Below are 22,463 nucleotides of genomic sequence, written 5' to 3'. Positions count from 1 at the left end.
TAGGTTGCCACTGCTGTTTATTTTCAATAATTTATTTTTGCCCACATCTGAAAACACTGCAAGTACCCTACTGCAGTTGTGACCCCTGTCTCATGCAAATATAAACTAAAGAAATTAAATGTGCCATTAAAAAAAAAAAAAAAATGGTTATACTGACACACGACCTCTGCTGCCAGAATTATTCTAAGAGCATGAGGTCAGTAACTGTGGTAATAAATCATGACGCAGTTTGTATGTACAGTAATAACACACACGAAAAAGAGAATAACTTACGTATGGAGGCGTCTGACATGATGACCATACAGTAAGTGTTCGAAGTGAATGTGTCAATGAATGCAGCAAAGTTTGCATTACGCACCTCCATACTCTGAAAGTGGGCTGCTAGTTTGCTGCAAAAAAGGGAAAGGTCAACCTTTAAAATAATTATCCATCCATCCACCCATTACCCAATCCTAAGCTGCCCCATGAGAAGCGTAGGAGCCCGGGGCTAGGCAAGATGGTCCTGACATTTAAGATGATAGTGACCAGCCTCACTCATCCCTGAGTGGCAATACATGAGCAATAAACCCAAACATAAACCTCCACAGGTTCAATCTGATTGGAACACCTTAATTACCCACTAAACCACCAGCCACCATAATTTGGTTATATGGTTACCACCCAGCATAGTAAATGGTTTCCTGGTGCACAGGAAACCATTTGGTTTGTCACTCAGTGCAGAGTTCCCCATAGGAAGAAGAGGAAAGAATGAAGGAAAGAAAGACAGAAGAAGGAGAGTAAAGTCACCCGGAGAGGAAAGAACAAAGGAAAGAAAGACAGAAAAGGAAGGACGGAAGAGAGGAAAGGGCAGACACCCAAAGCAGCACTACATCTAATGAGTGGATGGTGAGTGCCCCCACCTAACACAATTATTCTTCCAGCAAATACTTTATTTATGATATAGGAAGGCTTCTTCACATCCCATTAGCATTATAACAGCACCAGAGGATCTACGAGCAATTTTACCTTAAATGAATCTTTACATGGGAGACAGTGGTCAAGTAATTATTGAATTTACATGCTCTCTGGAAAGATGCAAGTTTAATCCTGTTTCAACAGGGAACAATTTGATGATATGTGTTTAAGAAAAGCAGACTTTACTGGCAATCCATCAGACCCACCGACATGTCATACAAGCTACCCCTAACAGTACCATTAAACCACTACTAAATGAGCTAACCCTAGCATATATTCAGTGTGGATGATGTACATTCCAGCTGCTCTGGAAATGTACATCACAAGAAACACCATCTTTCCATTCAAATTTCTAACACTGTAAATGATTTGACTGTTGTTGTCGGTTTTCATTTTCATTCATTCATCATCTAATCCTGTGCTGCCCCATAAGGAGGATAGAAGCCCATGGCTAGGCATATTGGTCCTGACATTTAAAATGAAAGTGACCAGCCTCACTCATCCCTGAGTGGCATTACGTGAACAATAAACCCCAACCACCCCTTGGATATAAACCTGCCCAAGCCACTCTGATTGGGGCGCCTTAATTACCCACTAAACCAGCAGGCATCATAATTTGGTCATATGGTTACCATCCAGAGCAGTAAATGGGTTCCTGGTGTACAGGAAACCATCTGGCTTGTCACTCAGTGTGGAGTCAACCGTAGACAGAAGCAAGAGGAGAGAATGAAGGAAAGAAAAACAGGAGGAAGGAAGGAAAGAAGGAAGGAAGAAAGGAAAGGGTTGTCTCCTGGGTGCAGCCCTGAGTGAATGGTAAGCGCCCCCATTGTCAGTTCATTTACATAAATTGTCAACTCTGAACTGTCTGCCTCATTCAGTCTCTGACCTCAAGTATTTTCAATGCAACATACCCTGACATCTTAAAATGAACAGGTCTTGAGTTTTGTATGTCTGATTAACTTTCTTTTAGAAATGACAATTTTGCACAATCCTGGCCTTTTATTTTCTGATCTTTTTTAAAGGTTCATCCCACCTGGAAAATACTAAAACAAGCAGAGGTGCATACCACCTACAACGAATCTTCAAAGGCTTAAACTCACCTGCAAGAAAGCTTGAACTGCTTAATAATGTTTGAGACTTTTTCAAAGCGGTTGACATCTCTGTGAGGACGGGTGCAATAGTGTGAGATGACAAGGAAGGTGGCTCGTTCAAATAACAACACTTCATCAGCATCTATGATATTGGCAAAATCCTTAAGATTTTGTTCTAGCTCCTTCACGTTTGGGATCAGCTCGTATACAATACTTGACCATGCCTAAAGGAGAAATGTATAAGCACTGAAATGGTAAGGTTAAATATCTGAAATAAGAAAAATGAAAATATCTGAAATAAGAAAAATGAAAAGATTATGAGCTGAATGTGATGATTAAGTATTAACCTTCCTATAGAAAGATGACTATAATCAGTAAATAAATATGTTTTCATTGCTGCTTCTCTTCTATTTATTCCAAGCTGGTATGAACTTTACTACATGAAAATATTTATAATCAGTAAATAAATATGTTCACAATGCTGCTTCTGCTTTACTCCTTCCTAGCCAGTATCAACCTTCCTATGGGATCAACTTTCCTACAAGATCAACTTTCCTATACAGTAGTTAAATCTTTATACAGTAATCAGTAATTAAACATACTAACAATGCTGCTTCTGCTGTACTCCTTCCATGCCCATTTCAACTTTCCTATGAAAAGATCTTTGTAATGAATTACCAGAGCTATACAGTAATCCCTTGGTTATCATGTACTTCATTAACATGGTTTTTGTCATCACTATGAGATGAAAATCTGCACTACTGCCACTGTAGAACATTTTTCAGCTCAAAAACATTGTTATCACATGGATGAGATGGGCCAAGCCTGACTCACAAACATCTGCACTCTTACACACACCTCATGCATACTGGCCCAGATCATCAGCCCACAACATCATGCACTGTCCACTGGCCTGATTAACAAGCCTATGACAACATCCACTGTCCAACGAGCAAACAGGGATGACCTCAACTCACAAACTTATGTACTCACACATGCAGTGACCACGCATATGAGCCCATGATATCACACCAGTGAGCTGTTTTCACTGGCCAGGACCTTTAAGTCATGAAAGCCTGTTTTCCATTGGCCTACAGCCCTACACAATCATGGCTGGAAGGTGAGTTTCATTAAGAGTTCCCCACACCCCGAATTCGCGAACAGAAATTATCGGAGCCAAATAAGTGTTTATATTTTCAGTTATACAAATTGTATTTTTGTTCTTTGTGCTTTTAAGTACATAACACAATAATATTATAGATAAAACACTTAATTTTAAAAGCACAGGCGAGGTATACAACTGATGTTGGTGTGACCTGATTTTGCTACAACCAAACCTGCCACTAAAGGTCACAGACTTCCTCACATTAGTTTAAGCACCAGAAATGCCTTAGCAATTTACTACATCTTCTCCTTCATTGTTTCCTATCTTATTATTGCCCGCCTTTAGAATGAGAAGGGATAATGTTTTTGCCTGTGTGTGTGTGTGTGTGTGTGTGTGTGTGTGTGTGTGTGTGTGTGTGTGTGTGTTCCCATTATATCTCATGAACAGCTTGAGCTATCAACACGAAACCTTTAGGGTATCAAGATATGGCCAAAATCTTGGACAAGTTTGAAAATGGGCACTCAGGGTTAAGCACCATTATATCTCTTGAATGGCTTGAGCTATCAACATGAAACCTTCTTATTATCAAGATATGGCCAAATCTTGAATGAGTTCAAAACTATGCACTCAGGGTCAAGGTCAAGGTCACCAAAATGGCTGACAAAGGGCAACTAGTTTTTATCGCCCGCCTTCAGCATCATTATATCTCATGAACAGCTTGAGGTATCAACATAGAACCTTCAGGGTATCCTGATATAGCCAAAATCTTGGACTTGGCCAACAGCATATTCTGGCGGGCAATTAGCATTCAGCTCCTGAATGCTTTTCTTTCATTCTAATAATTTTTATGGTGGTAAATGATGGATGACTACACTAAGTGACAAGCAAAATGGTTTCCTGTACACCAGGAAACCATTTAGTATGCTGGGTGGTAACCATATGACCATATTATGGCACCCGGTGGTTTAGCAGGTAATTATGATGCTCCAATCAGATTAAGCCGGTGAAGGCTTACATCGATGGGGTGGTTGGGGTTTATTGCTCACGTAATGCCACTCAGGGATGAGTGAGGTTGGTCACTTACATCTTAAATGTCAGGATCAACTTGCCTAGCCCTGGGCTCCTACACTCCTCATGGGGCAACACAGGATTGGATGACGGATGGATGGATGGATGGTAAGTGATTTTTGTACTGATTTTGTCTTTTCTTAGTATCAACATTCATTCCAATTCACTCATGTTTGTTTGTCAAGCGTAAAAGCCGACAAATGCAAGCATGCTGGAGCCTTTATAAATGAAACGATACGATAATGATACAAATGGCAGACTTTCTAAAACCTACTCAAATCTACTGAAGTTTATTATTACAAGCCTAACTTTACTTATTTATCCTGTCTAACCTGACAGAACAATATACTGTACTCTAACCCAACCATAAATAACCTTACCTAACCACACAACCTAACCTAACACAACCAAATTTAACCTAACCTATCCCTGTCTAAACTAACATTAGTCAACAATAACCTAACCCAATCTAGCCTAACCAAACCAACAGTACCTAATGTAAACAAGCTGAAATGGAAAACCAAATGAATTTTGGTGTAATCTTCTACGAGACAAAAGACTACTTCTTAAATATTAACAGAAAATTTAACCAACATCTGAATTGATGATTCAGTGACTTTCTGAATGTGTACAAAAGTGCATTTTCAAATATGAGGTGAATCCATCAATAAACAAGGAAAATATGATTATATAAAAAAGGGGTTAAATTAGATTAGAATACATCTGATCAGGTTTGCATAAAATAGGTTAGATTAAGTCAGGATAAATTCAATTGCTTTGTTACAAAAATGTAGGTCGTCTGGATAAATCAGCACTGATAAGGGCAATTTTGTGCCAAAAATGGTGTTCCAAGAGGAGGGCTGTCTTCAGCACACCACAAGATGGTATCTGTCTGTCTTCGGCACCGTTGGGAACTGTAAATATCGTTTACCACCGCTGTGGCGATCGTTTACCACCATAAATATAATAACAAAAAAAAAAAACTTTAAGAATAAGAAGTGAAGTGGTAAGGTCTTTCCGCTGCTTAAACTAAACTGTACATTTACCTAAACAAATCTATAGTCAGGGGTACAGTGAGTGGCTGGTTGACGGTTCACTGAGGTACGTGTGCCCTGCAGGAGATTAAATTTTCTCTCTAACTATATGTTTTTATCACTTTAACCTGACCATGCTTATGTAGGTTTCTGGTACTTACCATAACAGTATGTTATGTATGTATTTAGTGGGTCTAAACTGTCGTAAAAGTGGAAATATGGGTTTGAACTTGGGGTGCCAGAAACCAATTAGGAAAAATCCAAAAGGTTCTGTATACTGTACTGTTTATCGCATGAACTCATTATCATATGCCATGCTTGGTACCAAATATAAGCGATAACCAAGGAATCAGTGTATCAAATGTACCATTAAAAAAAAAAAAAAAAAAAAAAATAGTTCAGTATCACCTACAATACTGGATGTTGTCTCACCTTGTACAAAGTTTCATCCCATATGGAAGTCCTGAAGCACACACATTCAAGGGGCTTTGATAATCTCTTTAGATCTTCTTCTCTCTCATGGAAGATCTGAAAGAGGCATGAAAAAATATGGAACTGTTCAGAGCTTACAGCACAGTACAATATTTTTTATAAAATGTTCGCAACTGTGTAAAAAACAAACAGCAGCTACTTAGAATAACTACAACAAAAGTACACTACACTGTGCTATGGGCCTGGCAATAAACATTTTCTAAATGCACAGATGTCTTTTTCTCAATTATCAGTAGAAACAAACTGTACATTTCATGATTAATGACACATTGACAAGTAGGCTAAAGTTGGAGGAGCAAATTTAAATCATTATGCACAAAAAAGGAATACAACCTGCATATTTCCTATGGCTTATACATACTTACCCTGTACCTGATTAAAGGGTGTAAAATAAAGGATTTGAAACGAATCTTCCTTGAATTGATATGGGAATATGGCAGCCCCATTAACTACCACATGAGACTGAATGCATTACACTATTGCAGTTGTTAGAACACAGGATATGTTAAGCAACTGGGATTTCCTTCTTGCTGCCATACACAAAAATATACAGTAGCTCACTTACTCACAAACTGATCAACTCTTTTTCCCTAACAACTGCAGATCCTATCTCTTCAACATTACAAAGTGATGTACCTCTATTTCTATATAATCTGTCCACAGATAATGTACATTACATTCTACTGTTAAGTGTTTCTCTATATCTGTATTTACTTCACCAAACTAACTTCACCACTCAGTCTGATTTCTGGCACACACCTTCACAGATATTACCCAAAATTTTTCTATAATGACCTAAATAGATCCAATAAACAAAAGACATGAACTTTCATATCTGTATACAGAATACACCAGAGCTAGAGCAACAGTAGGGGATTTTACTCACAATATCTCTCTGGTCATCCTGCACCAGATCCATCTTGTGAATAAGGCAAAAGACTCGTGCCTCTGGTGAGTTTTGTAAGATGGCCTCCAGACAGCTCTGGTAGTAATGCATGTCTCGCTCTGGTGCAAAGAGAAGACCAAAAATTTAACACTTTCAACCCCTGGGGGTAGGGGGGTTTTCAAGAATACTCCCCCAGTATCCCTGCTTGTCGTAAAAGGCGACTAAAAGGGTTGGCGGAGGGTTAGTGCCCCTCCCCGGAAAACAACTAACTAAAAAAACAAACAAGAAGCCTCGGACAAGGACTGACCAAACGTTGACGACCCAGGACCGGACAAAGGACTTGGTAATGTGTACATGGAATGTAAGAGGAGCGAATGATGAGGTGAAAGAGAGAGAGATTGTCCAGGTGCTTGAGGATGCGAAAGTGGATGTATGTGGAATAACTGAAACAAAATGGAGAGGAGAAAGTGTGAGAGAATGGGAGTATGGATGGGGTATATGTGCAGGAGTAGATGAGAATGAGAGGGCAAAGGAAGGAGTGTGTATAGTTGTGAGTAAAAGATGGAAGAAGAGCATAAGACAGTATGGATCAGTTGGGTCAAGGATTGTGTGGGTAAAGTTGAAAGTTGGAATACAAATGTGGGCGATTGTGTGTGTGTATGCGCCCAACGCAAGATCGTGCTAGAAGAGTGAGAGAAGAGTTCTGGACAAATGTGGAAGTGTGCATGGAAAAGTTTGGAAGGAATGAGAGAGTGTTTTTGATCGGTGATATGAATGGTAAAGTTGGTAATGTGAAGGTGGATGGAATAGTTGGTGAGTGGGTGTGCCTGCTGAGATAGATGAGAATGGGAGTGCGTTAGTGGACATCTGTGCTGGGAGGGGTTGGTAATAGCCAATACCCTCTTCAGGCATAAAATGATCCACAGGTATACATGGCGAGTGATGAGAAGGGTGGGTGGTGAACTGAATGAAAGGAAGGCAATGATTGATTATGTGTGTGTGGATGAAAGGATGCGAAGATGTATATTGGATGCAAGAGTTTACAGAGGTTGGGGGAGTGGCCTTTCTGACCACTACTTGGTGGTGGCCAGAATTAGGATGCAAGTAAGATGGAGGAATAGAAGAAGGGAAAGACGAGAGGAAGGAGTAGTTGCAAGGAGAGTGGAAAGGTTACAAGAGGATGAGAAAAAGGCAGAGTATAAGAGAGAAGTGGAGGAACGATTGGGCAAATATGAATTGGAGCAGATGGGAGACGTGGAAGGTGTGTGTAAGATATTTACAGAAGAAATATGTGCAGCATGTGATGTGGTGTGTGGAAGGAAGAGAAGACGGAGGGGGGTGCAAGGAACAGCGTGGTGGACTGAAGAGGTGAAACAGAAGCTGTGGCACAAAAGAAGAAAGCATACAATGAATGGATGAGAAATAGGGCGTGGAAGAAGTTGAGAGGCAGAAGAGAGAGTTATATGTGGAAAGGAAGAGAGAGGTGAAAAGATTAGTAAGAGAGAGTAAGAAGAGAGTGGATCAGGAATTTGGAAGGAATTTGAGGTAAAGTGGAGGGACTGTAAGAAAACGTTCTGGAGAGAAGTGAAAAGAGTAAGACAGGGTGGAAGTGAAGTTAGCAGGGGAGTGAAAGATAAACATGGTAGATTACTAGTGGAGAAGGGAGAAAAAGTGAGCAGATGGAGAGAACACTTTAAGGAATTGTTGAACGTAGAGGATGGAAGTAATGCGAGTATAAGTGGCTGGGAATGGCTGGGAGAAGGAGGGAGGTGAGAAGACAGGTAGAAATCAGTAGGATAGAGGTTGTGGGAAGCAATGAAGAAAGTTAAATCGGGAAAGCCCCAGGAATTGATGGAGTGTGTGGTGAGATGCTGAAGCATGGGGGAGAGATAGTAGTAGAATGGATGTGGAAGATGTGCAGATTGGCCTGGGAGGAAGGTAGAGTCCCGGAGGATTGGAAGTCAGGTATAATTATTCCCTTGTACAAAGGAAAAGGGGAAAAAGAAGTGTGTGGTAATCATAGGGGCATTTGTCTTCTTAGTATAATAGGAAAAGTGTATGGTAGGATACTTATAGACAGAGTTAGAGAAAGAACAGAGAAATTAGTTGGAGAAGAACAGGGAGGCTTTAGGAAGGGAAGAGGTTGTGTAGATCAGATATTCATTCTTAGATCTTTAGTGGAAAAGTTTCTAGAGAAGGGAAAGAAGTTGTATGCGGCTTTCTCCTAATCCATGAAAGCATATGACAGGGTGGATAGACAAGGATTGTGGAAAGTGTTAAGAATATATGGAGTAGATGGGAAGTTGTTGAATGCTGTGAAGAGTATGTATGATGGTGCTAAGGCTGCAGTGCGTGTGGATGGTGAACTAAGTGAATTTTTCTCTTTGAAAGTTGGTTTGAAACGGATGTGTCATGTCTCCATGGTTGTTCAATCTGTACATGGATGGGGTAATAAAAGAGGTACAAGGTAGGGTAGTGGATGCTGGAGTGGCCCTGGTGAGAGAGGATAGTGTTTGGAAACTCCTGTACTGTTGTTTGCAGATGATACTGTGTTGTTGAGTGAAGATGAAGGGGAGCTGCAAGGCTTGGTGGATGAGTTTGAGAGAGTGTAAGAAACGGAACCTAAAGGTGAATGTAGGGAAGAGTAAAGTGATGGTCTTTGGAGAGAGGTGAAGTCAGTGAATGTATAGCGAGGTTGGATGGTGAGGAATTGGAAAATGTGAGTACGTTTAAGTATTTGGGTAGTGTGATGAGTAAGGATGGAGGTTTGAGTGGTGAAGTGCTTGAAAGGGTACAGCAGGGAAGAAAGGTTGCTGGTTCCTTGAAAGCAGTGATAAGAAACAGGGAAGTGAGCATGGAAGTAAAAAAGTTACTACATGACAGTATTGTGATACCAACTCTAACGTACGGAAGTGAAGCTTGGACGTTGTTGGAAGGACACAAGTCAAGAGTGAGAGCAGTGGAAATGAGTTATTTAAGAGGAGCTTGTGGAGTCACGTGGAGAGACAGGCTGACGAATGAGGATATAAAGGAGCGTTGTGGTGTTGATGTGGATGTGATAGGAAGCGTTGTGAGGAACACACTGAGGTGGTTTGGCCATGTGGTGAGGATGGAGGGTGAAAGACTGACGAAGAGAGTGTATGTGAGCGAGGTGGAGGGTGGAAGAGGGAGGGGGAGACCGAGGATGTGATGGAGGGATGGGGTGGAGAGGTATATGAGAGAGGGGGGTGTGAGTTGGGAGCAGGGTAGTGAAATGGCGGGGGACAGGGCGACTTGGAGGCGATTTGTTTGTGGCCACCCCAAACGGGATTGAGGCGTCTGGCAATAGATAGATAGAACTTAATACGGTAGGTGGTGGTGACCATCATCCACTCACTTGATGTAGTGCTGCCTACTTCTTCCTTAGCCTTTATCATTCTTTTTCTGTGCTTGCCCTCCTCTCTTCCTATTTCTCCCATCTTTCCTGTCACTACTTAATGCTTTTCTTTCTGTTACAGGTGGCTTTACATTGAGTGATAAGCCAAATGGTTTCCTGTAAGTCAAGAAACCATTTACAATGCTGGGTGGTAACCATATAACCAAACCATATGTGCTCCCTACGTGTCAAGTGGGTTGGTGGAGGGTTAGTGCCCCTCCCTGTAAAACAAATAACTCAAAGTCAAATGGCCACCCCGTGCGGGATTATGGCGTCTGGCAATAGACAGATACATAGATAGAACTTAATACGGTATTACATTAGGCTACATTTGTTCACAGTCAGTCATCAGAACAGTATACCATATATAACACTGTAGTTCATACAGAACTGATAACAATTAGCTATCACTACAATGGACCTTAGGTCTCACTCTGCCAAGAGAAAACAGATGGTTCACCACTAGGCTACATATTCATTTGCACTATCATAATCTGTATGCTCCACTTTCTTAGAGCCAAGTCCAAAGATATAAACACAAGCCACCATTCAAGCTGTTATGCATAAATCTCTGCAGTTACTTGTAGCACAGCACAGCATGTCATCTGTGCTATTAAGAACTGATACCCAAAAGGTGATAAAGATGTAATGAAGTATGAATAGTTCTATGACAAGAGGAATTGCCTCTTTGAAACCAGCTACCAGATGCAGCTTTGTGAAACAAAACCACTATTAAATTTAAAGAAATGTATGATAAAATAGTAATACTGGGTGGGACATTACATGCATGATTCAATCCTGTAAATATATAATTAGACGAAAAAAGTTAGCTAAGAACTAACCTAATTCTCGGCTCTCAACATCAAACACATATATGAGCACTTCCACGTTCCTGAAGATGTTGTCACGTTGGGAGACGAAGTAGTTTTCCATGAAGGCTTCCTGTCTGCAGGCAGAGACAACATAACAGCATATTATACTAATACACAGCCAAGCACATATACAGGTATTTACCTCCACCCTGCACTGGTTTGTTTACTGTCTGTCTGTCTGTCTGTCTGTTAGCAAGATTACTCATAAAGTTATGAATGGACTTTGATGAAATTTGTGGAAGGGTTGGCCATGGGCCAATGAACAAATGATTAAATTATAGGGAGGATCCAGATCCGGAGTATCCCACACAATATCTCCAAAGGTTCTCTATGAATTTCAATGAAATTTTGTGGAAGGGTGGGCCATGGACCAAGAAAGAATTGATTAAATTTTGGTGCGGATCCAGATCTGGATCCCTTTTAATGGCAATGGCATTGGCGGAGATCTGCGCTCTCTGAGCATTTTCTACTTTTAGTTACTCTAATCAGTATCGTAACCATCATTATTAACATACTATACCAGAGATAAATTACCATTACCAGATTATGATCAGTGCTTTAAAGAGACTGAATGAATGGGTGGAGATGAGAGTTGGGATACATATTTGGGTATCTGTGTTTATACATGGTTAATTTTTTTTTTTTTTTTCCCCCCCCAATGTTAGGAAGAAGGAACCAAAGACCAGAAGCCCACATGACTGTTTCCTGCGGGAAAAAATAAAACAAAATTACAGATTATATATAGGCAGATAGTGGCAACCATCATCCACTCACCTGATGTTGTGCTGCCTGCTTCTTCCTTTGTTTTTATCACTCTTTTTCTGTATGTGCCCTCCACTCTTCCTATTACTCCCACCTTTCCTGTCACTTATTACTCTCCTTTCCTTTGCAGGTAGCTTTACATTGAGTGACAAGCCTGATGGTTTTCTGTAAGCCAGGAAACCATTTACAATGCTGGGTGGTAACCATACAACCAACCCATATGGGTTCCCTACACGTCAACAAGCGGGTTTGCTGAGGGTTAGCGCCCCTCTCCGTAAAGCAACTGGCTACCCCAAAGTCAAACAGCCACCCCTTAAGGGTTTATGGCACCTGGCTATAGACAGATAGACAGATACAGACAGATAGACAGATATATGCAAGGGCAACTTTGTAATGATGTAAGTTTTGGGAGGCAGTGACTTACCCACCACAGTCCCAGAGATTGAGGACCAAGTTGCCGAGGAATCTAACATGAGAGTGCTCCACATCATCTGCAATGACAGATTGGTAGTTAATAGCAATAAGTTATAAAAACACATGTGCAATCATATGTACAGCAACCTAAACTAAGTTACCATAAATATTTTTTTTTTTTAATGAAAAATCCAAAAGAGAAGAAATGTTTATCCCTAAAAACTGAACCCTTTTTCCCACTTAAACTGCAGTGGGCAAATCCGGAAGTTGCAAAGAGGAAGCATACAGATAACATAACTTATTACACCACAACAAGTACATGGGCGTCATACATAGGTCAATTACGTGGCCCATACCTGCCTGGTGAGACGTAGCAGAAGATGATTTCCAAAGGAGTACGTGGTTCACTTTCACTTTCTTTTCACATTACACAGAACCAAATATATCATTTCATGAAATGACTGCTCAGTTCTGTGAGACAGTAATTTATTCATTATTTAAGCCTCTTGAATCTCAACTCTATTTCAAGGGCAAAATCCACAAGCACACACACACACACACACACACACACACACACACACACACACACACCATCATCATCACTGAATGTCTAATAATTTATTGTCCCTTATTTAGGAATGGAGGACTCAAGACAAGAATGAACAGTTTTTCACAACTAGGCCACATTACCTGAACAACAAATCCCAACCACTCCTCATACATAAATCTTCTTGGACCACATATGGTTGGGGTGCCTTAACCTACTACACCACCTGGAATCTATTTGCTGGATTATGATTACAACCCAATTGTAGTAAACAGTTTCCTGGATTACAGGAGGAGGTGGAGGGGAGGGAAGCCTTCATGCCTTCAGATTTCATGGCAACACACTCAACCAGTCATTCATGTACAAAAATAAGGTGTCCAGTATACATATAAGGTGTCCAGAATACATTTGCTATACAATAAGCTAGTTTTAATTAGAGAGAGACTACTGTGTTTCTGTCCAAACAACTGGATGGCAGACATTTCACCTTAATACAATACTGGAAAAAAAAAAAAAAAAAAGCCAATTGCATATCATCCCATCTTTATGTAATTAAGAATATTTAAGGGTAAATGAACAGTCTACAACTGTTGATGGGGACCATTACATGCCAGGAGTATCCGTGAAAACTTACTTGTAGCTCCAAGTCGGCTAGTGTCTCTGGCAATATAGTTTGCAAATATAATGGACCGCATGCTGGTCTTCCCAGAACCACTTTTGCCCATCAACAGCACCTGAGAAATGATAAGAGATAGGCACTTTGCACAAAATTTTATATTGTACATGTAGTAAGGAGGGGGAGGCCAAGGATGAGATGGAGGGATGGAGTGGAGAGGTATATGATAGAGGGGGGTGTGAGCTGGGAGCAGGGCAATGAAATGGCGGGGGACAGGGCAACATGGAGGCGATTTGTTTGTGGCCACCCCTTATGGGATTAAGGCATCTGGCAATAAACAGACAGATAGAAAAGACAGATAGACATGAAGTATTATAGGACCTCATCTCAGATTAATTAGGATACAGTCCTCACTCTCAGAAATTCTAACTTTTTTGTTAACATAAACTGTATAAGATAATTCTGCATTTGTCAAACTAAACTAAAATAATATTTCAATGACTAACCACCCTGTATATACTCAAGGTCAGACAAATATAATACAGTGCCCTGACGACTGTACAGTATACAGTTAACCGTAAATAGCTGCAAATATCAGACTCAAGTACCATAAATAGTTACCGTAACTGTGATTATCTGAAGATATTAGTACTATAATATACACATGCAGTGCTATTATGTTATAATCCCCTTACAAAGCTAATTTCCCTTGGCACTGAATTTTAAAAATTTAATGAAATTCATGAAAATTTATATCAAACATTATTATTCCTCATTAGCACCTTCAGTAATATCCAAATCAAGCAAAAATAGTGTCAAGCTGATGGTCATTTCCTGAAATGCAATTATTTCAATCCATTTAAATAATATTTATTATGGTATATAATTCTTTACCAAATGGGCGCATCCTTTCTACATTTTCTACTGAAGTAAGTCTTTCTCACCTCACCTGGTTTACTCACCTGGTAGGGCCATGACCTTCCAGCAATCAGACAGCTGAGGGAAGATGCACGGCCCAAGAAACTGTGAGTATACTCCAGTCAGATGATATAAGGCAAAAGTTCTAATGATAATTATCAAACTGACCAGTTTGGTATATCCCGCAATATGTTGTGCTAAATTTTTTACAATATTTTAACATAAAATTTAGCAGCAGATGGTTCAAAATGAGTGGCACGAATGTAAGTAATAAGTACAGTATATGGGCGATTAAATGGTGAAGAGTTCATTGGCAAGAGTAACTGAAAGTTTAGATTTGAACTGAGAATGGGTTGGTACTTCAACTACATCTGATGGTAGTGAGTTCCAGTAGCATGTAACACGACAGCTGAAGAATCTTTTACGGGCCTCAACCTGGGTGTTGTGCATGGATTTTGAACCTATGACCTTGAGTCCCTTGGTGCAGGGCTAAGTGGAAAACATCAGTGGGTTTTATGGGAGAAGACCATGGAATATTTTATAGCACAGGATCATGTTGCACCTAAGTAGTCTGCCTCTGATTAAAAATAGATTCAAATTTTTTAGCCTGTCCACATATGGGAGTTCTGAAAGCCCCGGGACTTGCTTGATCCATCTGTGTTAAGCTGATTCCAGTAGCTTAGGGTCACCCACGAAGCCAAGATTTCAAACTGGGGAAGCAAAGTCTATGAAGGGACAAATGTCAGAGATAAGATGGGAAGTCATAAACTTAGGAGATCAGGATATTGTGGATTTACGAAAAATAGTAGCAACACCCCTGGCTTTAGAAACCACATCCCTAATGTGCATATGAAATTTCAGCTGTGTGTCAACTTTGACACCGAGGTCTTTGTGACAAATGAAGGGTTGGATTCAGGTACCATTTAGGAAACAGACACCATCATGTAAGACATTACATCGAGCTCTGGAGAACCTCAGATGGGCGCAATAATTCAGTGCAAAGTTTAGACCCCATGAGGCAGCTGTGTCTAACAGAATATTGATGTTCACTTGGAGAAGATCAGAGGCAATGTTCAATTTTAGTGAGTGGTTAAGATAGAGTTTTAGGTTATCAACAAATATGTATTTACAGGTTAGATTGGCTCCAATATAATTAACAAAGATCAAGAACAACAAGGGTCCCAGCACCGACCCTTGGGAACTCCACTAAGAACTGGTTTGGACAAGCTTTAGACTCCATTTAGGGAAACTTTCATTGAGCTACCATTGAGAAAGCTTCTAATCCATTCAAGTAGGCTACCAGATATTCCAACTGAAACAAGTTTGTTCACTAGGGTCTGAATGTCGACTGTATCAAAAGCTTTAATAAAGGCAAACAATATTAAATCAACAGTGTGGCCTTGGTCGTACCAGTATGTCATAGAGTTGTTGGTGAAAAGGAGCTGGTCTGTTCCCGACTTACTGGTTCAGACAGAAGATGATCTACAAAGTTGTACAGTGTCTTACAGATTATACATTCTAGAGACTTGCATGGAATAGGTGTTAGACTCATGGGCCTGTAGTTGAGGAGGTCTGTTCTAGGTCTTTTTTTTTGCAGATGCGGGTGATAAGCAAAATTTTCCAAGAAGAGGACAGGGCACCAGTAGAGAGTGATTCCCTGAAAAGGTAAAAGGGGTAAGATAGGACTGAAGCACACTCTTTGAGAGTCGAGATGCAAGCGATGAAGGTTGCCTGTTCCCATAGCACAGTCCACTTTCAGGGACTTCAATAGCTTTTCCACATGGGTAACAGTAAGGTTTATAGTGGAGATAGAGTCATCACATAACTGGTGCAGCTTGGATTGTGCAGTTTTCCTTGACTAGGAATACTGATGTAAATGATTCTACAAACTTGTTGGCCATAGTCATGGGGTCATAAGTTAGTTCATTGTTTACAAGTAGGGGTTCAACTTTGGGTCAAGCTGTTTTCTCCTTTCGCATATAAAAGACGAATATCTTGGGTTTAATCTGATGCAATGATATGAGGTGTTCTTCATAAATGAGTTGGGTAGAAATAACTGATGTCCTAAGTTGGGAGTTTATTGGACTTAAGAGATAAAGTTTTTATAAAGTCAGATAGGATCTGCAACCATACTGAGTTCTTGAAGTTTTGTATTCATGCCATATTTTAGATCTTAGTTTGGTCTGGCTTTGGGGTAATTTTTTGTACCACGGTGGGAGAGAGTTTGTCTGTTTCCTAGAGGGTATGGTCTGCAGGAAAAGCCTATGAATATTTGTATCAGATGATCAGCTCTCATGTGTGGGGAGGCTCCCCACATGCAGCTCTTCTCAGTAGGGTGGAGTCAAAGGCTTTTCGTCTCATTAACTCTCCTCCTCTTACTGACTCCCTTCAACCTCTGTCTCTTCGCCGCACTGTTGCATCTTTATCTCTTTTCTATCGCTACTTTAATGGTCACTGCTCCTCTGAACTGTCTGCTTGCATTCCTCCACCTCTACGACGGGCGCGTAGCACCCGTCTGGCAGCAAACTCTCATCCCTTTTCTGTCCAACTCTTTAATGCAAGAGTTAACCGTTACTCCCAGTCTTTCATTCATGCAACAGGTCAGCTCTGGAACTGTCTCCCTCTGTCTGTATTTCCTCCTGCCTATGATCTCCAGTCTTTCAAACGCAGTGTTTCCAGGCATCTCAAAATGATCGGATCTTGAATTTGGCTCTCTATTGTATTTTGTTTTTCTCTTGGAGGGAACTGTTACTGCGGGCTCATGGCCTTTGGTTCCTTCTTCCTCGCATAAAAAAAAAAAAAAAAAAAAAAAAAAAATTCATCTGTGCTTAGATCCATGAACTCAAAGTCCGAATCGTATAATGACAGGGCTTGTCTAATCCCGGTATACTGTATTTACCTTTGGGCCAATTTAGCTATCAAAGAGTCGTTCATAGAGTTACATTCCGGGGGTAGAAATACTGTTAAAGGCAGCTAAATATGATGAGAGTATGACCACAATGAGGATACGGGGGTAGAGTCGTGACATTTACTATTATGTCTTCTTCATCAGTGGTAAGGTCATGGTCCAAGGTATTACCAGATGATATGAAAGTAGATTCATTGATATGTTGGTGTAGTTCCAGAGTACTGAAAAGGTCAAGGAAAAGAGCATTAGTTCCCATGGTACACAGATCAACAATCTGATCTACCCAGCATATTGATGGAAGATTGAAGTCTTCCAGAATAATAAGCTCCTTACCTAAACAAAAAGATCCAGTTGATCAAGGCCAAGTTTTCGTCATGAATAGGAAATAAAGATTATGGGACAGTAGATGGACAGCAAGTGCATTGGGGGGATCCCTCTGGTAGATCACAGACTTTGATGTAATTCTTAATACAGGTACACCCCAGTTAAGCGATGCAATTGGTTAGGTAAAAACCCATCGTTAGGCAGGGCATTGTATATCAGGGTAGTTTTAACATGTAAAGTAATGGGATGTGTTTTTCAGCCTTGGGTTTCTTCCCAAACCAAGTCCAAAACCCATCCAAATGAGCCCAAAAACAAGTTTACAGTCAATCTAAATGGCCTAACAGCTGTAACAGAAGCTAACCCAACCCTAACACCTGTGAATAACTCACTAAAGCCAACAAATAAAATCTGAAGATCATCAAATATAAGTCTGGAAAAATCAAACTTAGTAAACTGTATCTCAAAATGACAATGTTCACCCCACCTATGGCTAAAACACATTAACCTAAGTCTAAAAACTTTATAAATCAACCTAAACACACAATTTTAGTCAAAAATATCATCAAAATTGGTAAAAAAAAAAAACATCGTTAAACCAGGGTTTGGCCATCATCAGGCGGTGTATGGAGGTATTTCTACCACCATCGTTAAGCCGGGGTATTGTATATCAGGGTATTACTGTACTTAAACATACACTGCATATTTTGGTCTAGTTGACATAAAGTCTGGCGCCTGGTGGTTTAGTGGGTAATTAAGGTGCTCCAGTCAGATTGAGCCTGGGCAGGTTTATACCCAAGGAGTGGTTGGGGTTTATTGCTCACGTAATGCCACTCAGGGATGAATGAGGCTGGTGACTCTCATCTTAAATGTCAGGACCAACTTGCCTAGCCCTGGGCTCCTATGTTCTCATGGGGCAACATAGGACTGGATGATGGATGATGATATAAAGTCATTAAGGAAGAGTTTGTATCCTTTAATACTAACAACAGAATAATTTATAACTGGTTGAAGCCATGTCTCTGTTACACAAAAAATATCAATATCCTCTTTAAGACAGGTTTCACAAACATAAAAAATTTTGTCTGTTAAACTGTTAACATTCTTCAAGGCAAAGTTAAACAAACTAAAATGTTTGAGTGTCTCTGCATGGGGCAGGGGATGTGGACTTAGTTTTTTGTTTGTCTGGCAGCTCTAGTATTTGGACTAGTACCGGTACCCCTTTGTGCATGGCCAACAGTATCATTGCCAGTGGCACTGGCGTCAGTCACACTTGGACATGCTACCGGTACATTACGATGGGGGCATCCCCCATCATCTTCCATGCCAGCAGCTGGGTCCACCCCACCAGTTGCACCTTCCATAGTTGGTTCCCTGGTTTGCGTGTCTGAGGTGACAGTTGTACCAGTGATAGGTGATGGCTCGATATTAGTCAGGGTCTAGTTTCTGATGTTTGTTTGTTTTATGGTGTCTGCACTGTTGTATTTCTCATCTCTGTATGTGAGGTCCCTTTGGATGGACAGTATACACTACAGTAGTGAGAGGAGAGCTCTTCAGTTTCTTTGAAGCCTCAAGTAGGGCTCTCTTGAGGGTTAGATTTAATATTATGGCTCTAATCAAGTTACCGGTATGAATTACTGGGACAATTTCATGGAGCACTTTATTCGCCCCAGGGAAAATAGCAGCTATAATAGCACATCACTGAATTTGCTCTGAGCGTCTTGTGGATAGTCACCTAATCACAACAGAGTTTACTCTTTTCTCCCTCCCTCTTATCTCTTTGGCCTCCTCATATACAATCTGCCTATCTCAGGAAGACCTGGAATGTTGATGTAGGAATTGGATTGAGAATAGGGTGGATCAGGGGAGTGAAATTTAGGGGCTTCTTGCAGTGCTCTGACTTGTTGACGTAAAATGTTGACAGTGTTAGCCAACCCTTTCACAGTAACAAAAAGATGGGTCAAAGTCTGTGGACTGTTGTTATTAGCTTTGTCTTGAGTTCTACCTGTAGTACATATGTATGATACACCAACGTTTTGAAAGTCATGGATTGTTTTGAAAACTTTGTAAGGGAGCCCACTACAATCTTTTCGTGTATGGGTCCATACTTTGCAACAATCACATTCTAAGGAGTCAACATTACCAATTTCATCTTGGCAGGTGCCACAAGGAAATCTGACTTTAGTTTTGCCTTGGGGTGACACATCTGACCTTCGTACCTCACTTGTGTTCTGGCCGCCTCTACCTCTTGCCCCAGCCATGTGTTCAGTCAGGCCTACCAGGTGTTGGGGTTGATGGATTCAGCAAGGGAGTTGAGTTGGCATAAATCCAGATTATCCAGATAAGGTCACACCACACTACAAGCAGCCAGGTATTGCCTAGCAGTGTTGACGACACTTCTCACAGACCAGCTTGCTCTCTTCACCTTAACATCCTGTAATTTCCTTCTTGGTGGATCACACGGGGATCAGAAAAGTCACATAAAAGGTCCATGGGTGTTACTCTAGCACAATCAAACCATTAATAAGGGCAAAAAAGCAAGAGTAAAAATGCACTGCACCATCTATTTGGCAGCTTATTATTACTGGATTACTACAGCTACTGGGGATTTTTATAAACTTACCTCAAGTTATACATGGGGATTTAGAATGTGAACATATTTCACCAATTCTGTCAGCAGTCGGACATATTTAACATTCCTAAAGCACATTTTTAGATATGAGAGCTGGCTGTCAAATGCAAGTGAGGTTAGGTTGGATTAGGTTAGGTTTGGTTACATGATTAAGTTTCCCATTGCTTTGACACGGGATACACTGACGTGTCCAGTCGGAACGATGGTAAACAACACGGCCAGTCAGGCAGAGCGTCGATAAACACTGCCGCAGGCAATCTGGCCGCTTCCTTAAATACACCAAGACGGGTATATATATTTTACCTTTTTCCAAGCACTTCTTGCAGTCACAATGGAAGAGTTAACTATCTGTGTTGCTTATGTACCAAAATTACTTACCTTGAGATTGTGGAATTGCTGCCCCCATTTAGTAAAGAATGACCTTTTGTTTTTTCACATGACTGATGTTACTACAGGCATTTACCAAATGAATATAAGAGTAAAATAATCGCTCATGAAATAAGAACTTGCTGTGCAATGTGCTGATGAACAAAGCGAGATGAAGTGGATTGTAAGAACCAAGATACAGTTACAGAGGGGTCAACAACTGAAACGGATTACCAGAGTGGGTGATATATGTCGACACAGCTCAATTTTTTTAATAAAAATAGACAAGTGCTGTTATAATGCACAAATATCCACCACGCATAGCCGTTTGAATAGAGACGAGGCTAATGAGCAGAGTCACAGGAGTAAGCCTCTTCCAGACGGATATCTGTGAGTAACAGTGAGTACTACAGAAGTGGATTTTAGAACAGCTTAAGAAGGTAAGATCTATAATGCTTAAAAGGCTTTGATGTAGAAGAAATTGAGTAGAGTCGGCATGAGGATTGCATGGTGTTTGTTATAACTACGGTAGCCAACTTGTTCACATTTCTGCTTTAAGAAAACTCGTAAAGTCCTGCTGCAGTGCAAACCTTTTTCTTCATTTTGTTTCCGCTGGGCTGATTAAGACGACGAAATAATTACGCAGGATCCACCCCCGTGGCTGTGTTTACAGTCGGAACAAATTCAACTCAATATCTAGTCTTCACTTATTTCCTTTTCTTTCAGTCCTATTTTCGAATTCTACACTTTGAAAGAAGAGTCTTTTCTTTTTACTATTTAGCATATTGGCTTATTTACGTATTATAACAAAGTAAAAAGAAACCCAAGCTTATAATATTACACCACCGAAAACCAAGACTATACAAAGATTATTTACATATAAAGGGATACTTGCCTACTTTCCATTAAATGGGGTACACTTTGACTATCACATGTAACATAACACCACATATATTAAACATGTATTAACATTAAGAACCCCATATAACATTGTCAAAATATTCAGTAAAATATAAATGTATCAGTCATGATCATGTGATTACTGCTTCCAATGTTGCCAGCTACGAGATGTTCTGGTATCATCGCGTAAGTCTGTCATGGCTTCCCGATGGAAAGCTGAAGGGGTTGCTGAGTAAAGAAGTACAGTAATAAACTAAATTAATTTACTAAAAGAAAAAAAAACTGCCTTGAAACGGTGAGGAGCGATTTTCCCTTTTTTACCTTTGTGCTGTGTATGTATTGAGTCCACTAAACTTGTTCCAGGAACTGACATAAAATTTCATCCATCTATGGTAAGGGTTGTAAGATATATATATATATATATATATATATATATATATATATATATATATATATATATATATATATATATATATATACAGTACAGTATATGCGTACCATGACAGGCTCCCATAAAGATCATTTGGAGAATCCTACAATGAATGAAAAAAAAAAAAAAATTGCTGTAAAAGTAGACAACAATATACAGTGACGCATAGTGCCGTGCACCTATACTTAAACAATGATAAAAATAATATTAAAGATTGCTAACATTCCTTGAGAGGGTACAACAAGGAAGAATGGTTGCTGGTTCCTTGAAAGCAGTGATAAGAAACAGGGAAGTGAGCATGGAAGTGAAAAAGTTACTACATGACAGCTCTAACGTATGGAAGTGAAGCTTGGACGTTGTTGGAAGGACACAACTTTACACAAGTCAAGAGAGCAGTGGAAATTAGCTATTTGAAAGGAGCCTGTGGAGTCACATGGAGAGACAGGCTGACAATAAGGTTATAAAGGAGCGTTGTAGTGTGGATGTGGATGTGATAGGAAGCGTTAGGAGGAACACACTGAGGTGGTTTGGCCATGTGGAGAGGATGGAGGGTGAGAGACTGACGAGGAGAGTGTATGTGAGTGAGGTGGAGGGGGGGAAAGGGAGGGGGAGGCCGAGGATAAGATGAAGGAATGGAGTGGAGAGGTATATGAGAGAGGGAGGTGTGAGTTGGGAGCGGGGCAGTGAAATGGTGGGGGACAGGACGACGTGGAGGCGAATTTGTTTGTGGCC

General features: G+C 40.4%; 1 protein-coding gene across 1 annotated transcript in view; it reads right to left on the bottom strand.

Annotated features, from left to right (window-relative positions):
- The window catches only part of RagA-B (Ras-related GTP binding A/B), a 23,647-nt gene extending 2,574 nt beyond the window's left edge, over positions 1–21,073 (bottom strand). The window contains exons 1-8 of the mRNA XM_080277069.1: positions 20,992–21,073; positions 13,275–13,374; positions 12,104–12,170; positions 10,888–10,991; positions 6,631–6,749; positions 5,685–5,780; positions 2,055–2,269; positions 274–389 (exon numbers count right to left, since the gene is read on the bottom strand). Of these exons, the coding sequence (XP_080133195.1) occupies positions 274–389; positions 2,055–2,269; positions 5,685–5,780; positions 6,631–6,749; positions 10,888–10,991; positions 12,104–12,170; positions 13,275–13,374; positions 20,992–21,003 (829 nt within the window). The 5' untranslated portion in view covers positions 21,004–21,073. The remainder of the gene's footprint in view (positions 1–273; positions 390–2,054; positions 2,270–5,684; positions 5,781–6,630; positions 6,750–10,887; positions 10,992–12,103; positions 12,171–13,274; positions 13,375–20,991) is intronic.
- Between the last annotated feature and the right edge of the window lie 1,390 nt (positions 21,074–22,463).

Source organism: Coenobita brevimanus, chromosome 68 (assembly GCF_032717465.1).
Source record: "Coenobita brevimanus isolate Jiangsu-jjx chromosome 68, ASM3271746v2, whole genome shotgun sequence".
Lineage (NCBI taxonomy): Eukaryota > Metazoa > Arthropoda > Malacostraca > Decapoda > Coenobitidae > Coenobita > Coenobita brevimanus.
This window is presented reverse-complemented; position numbering and strand designations above follow the sequence as displayed.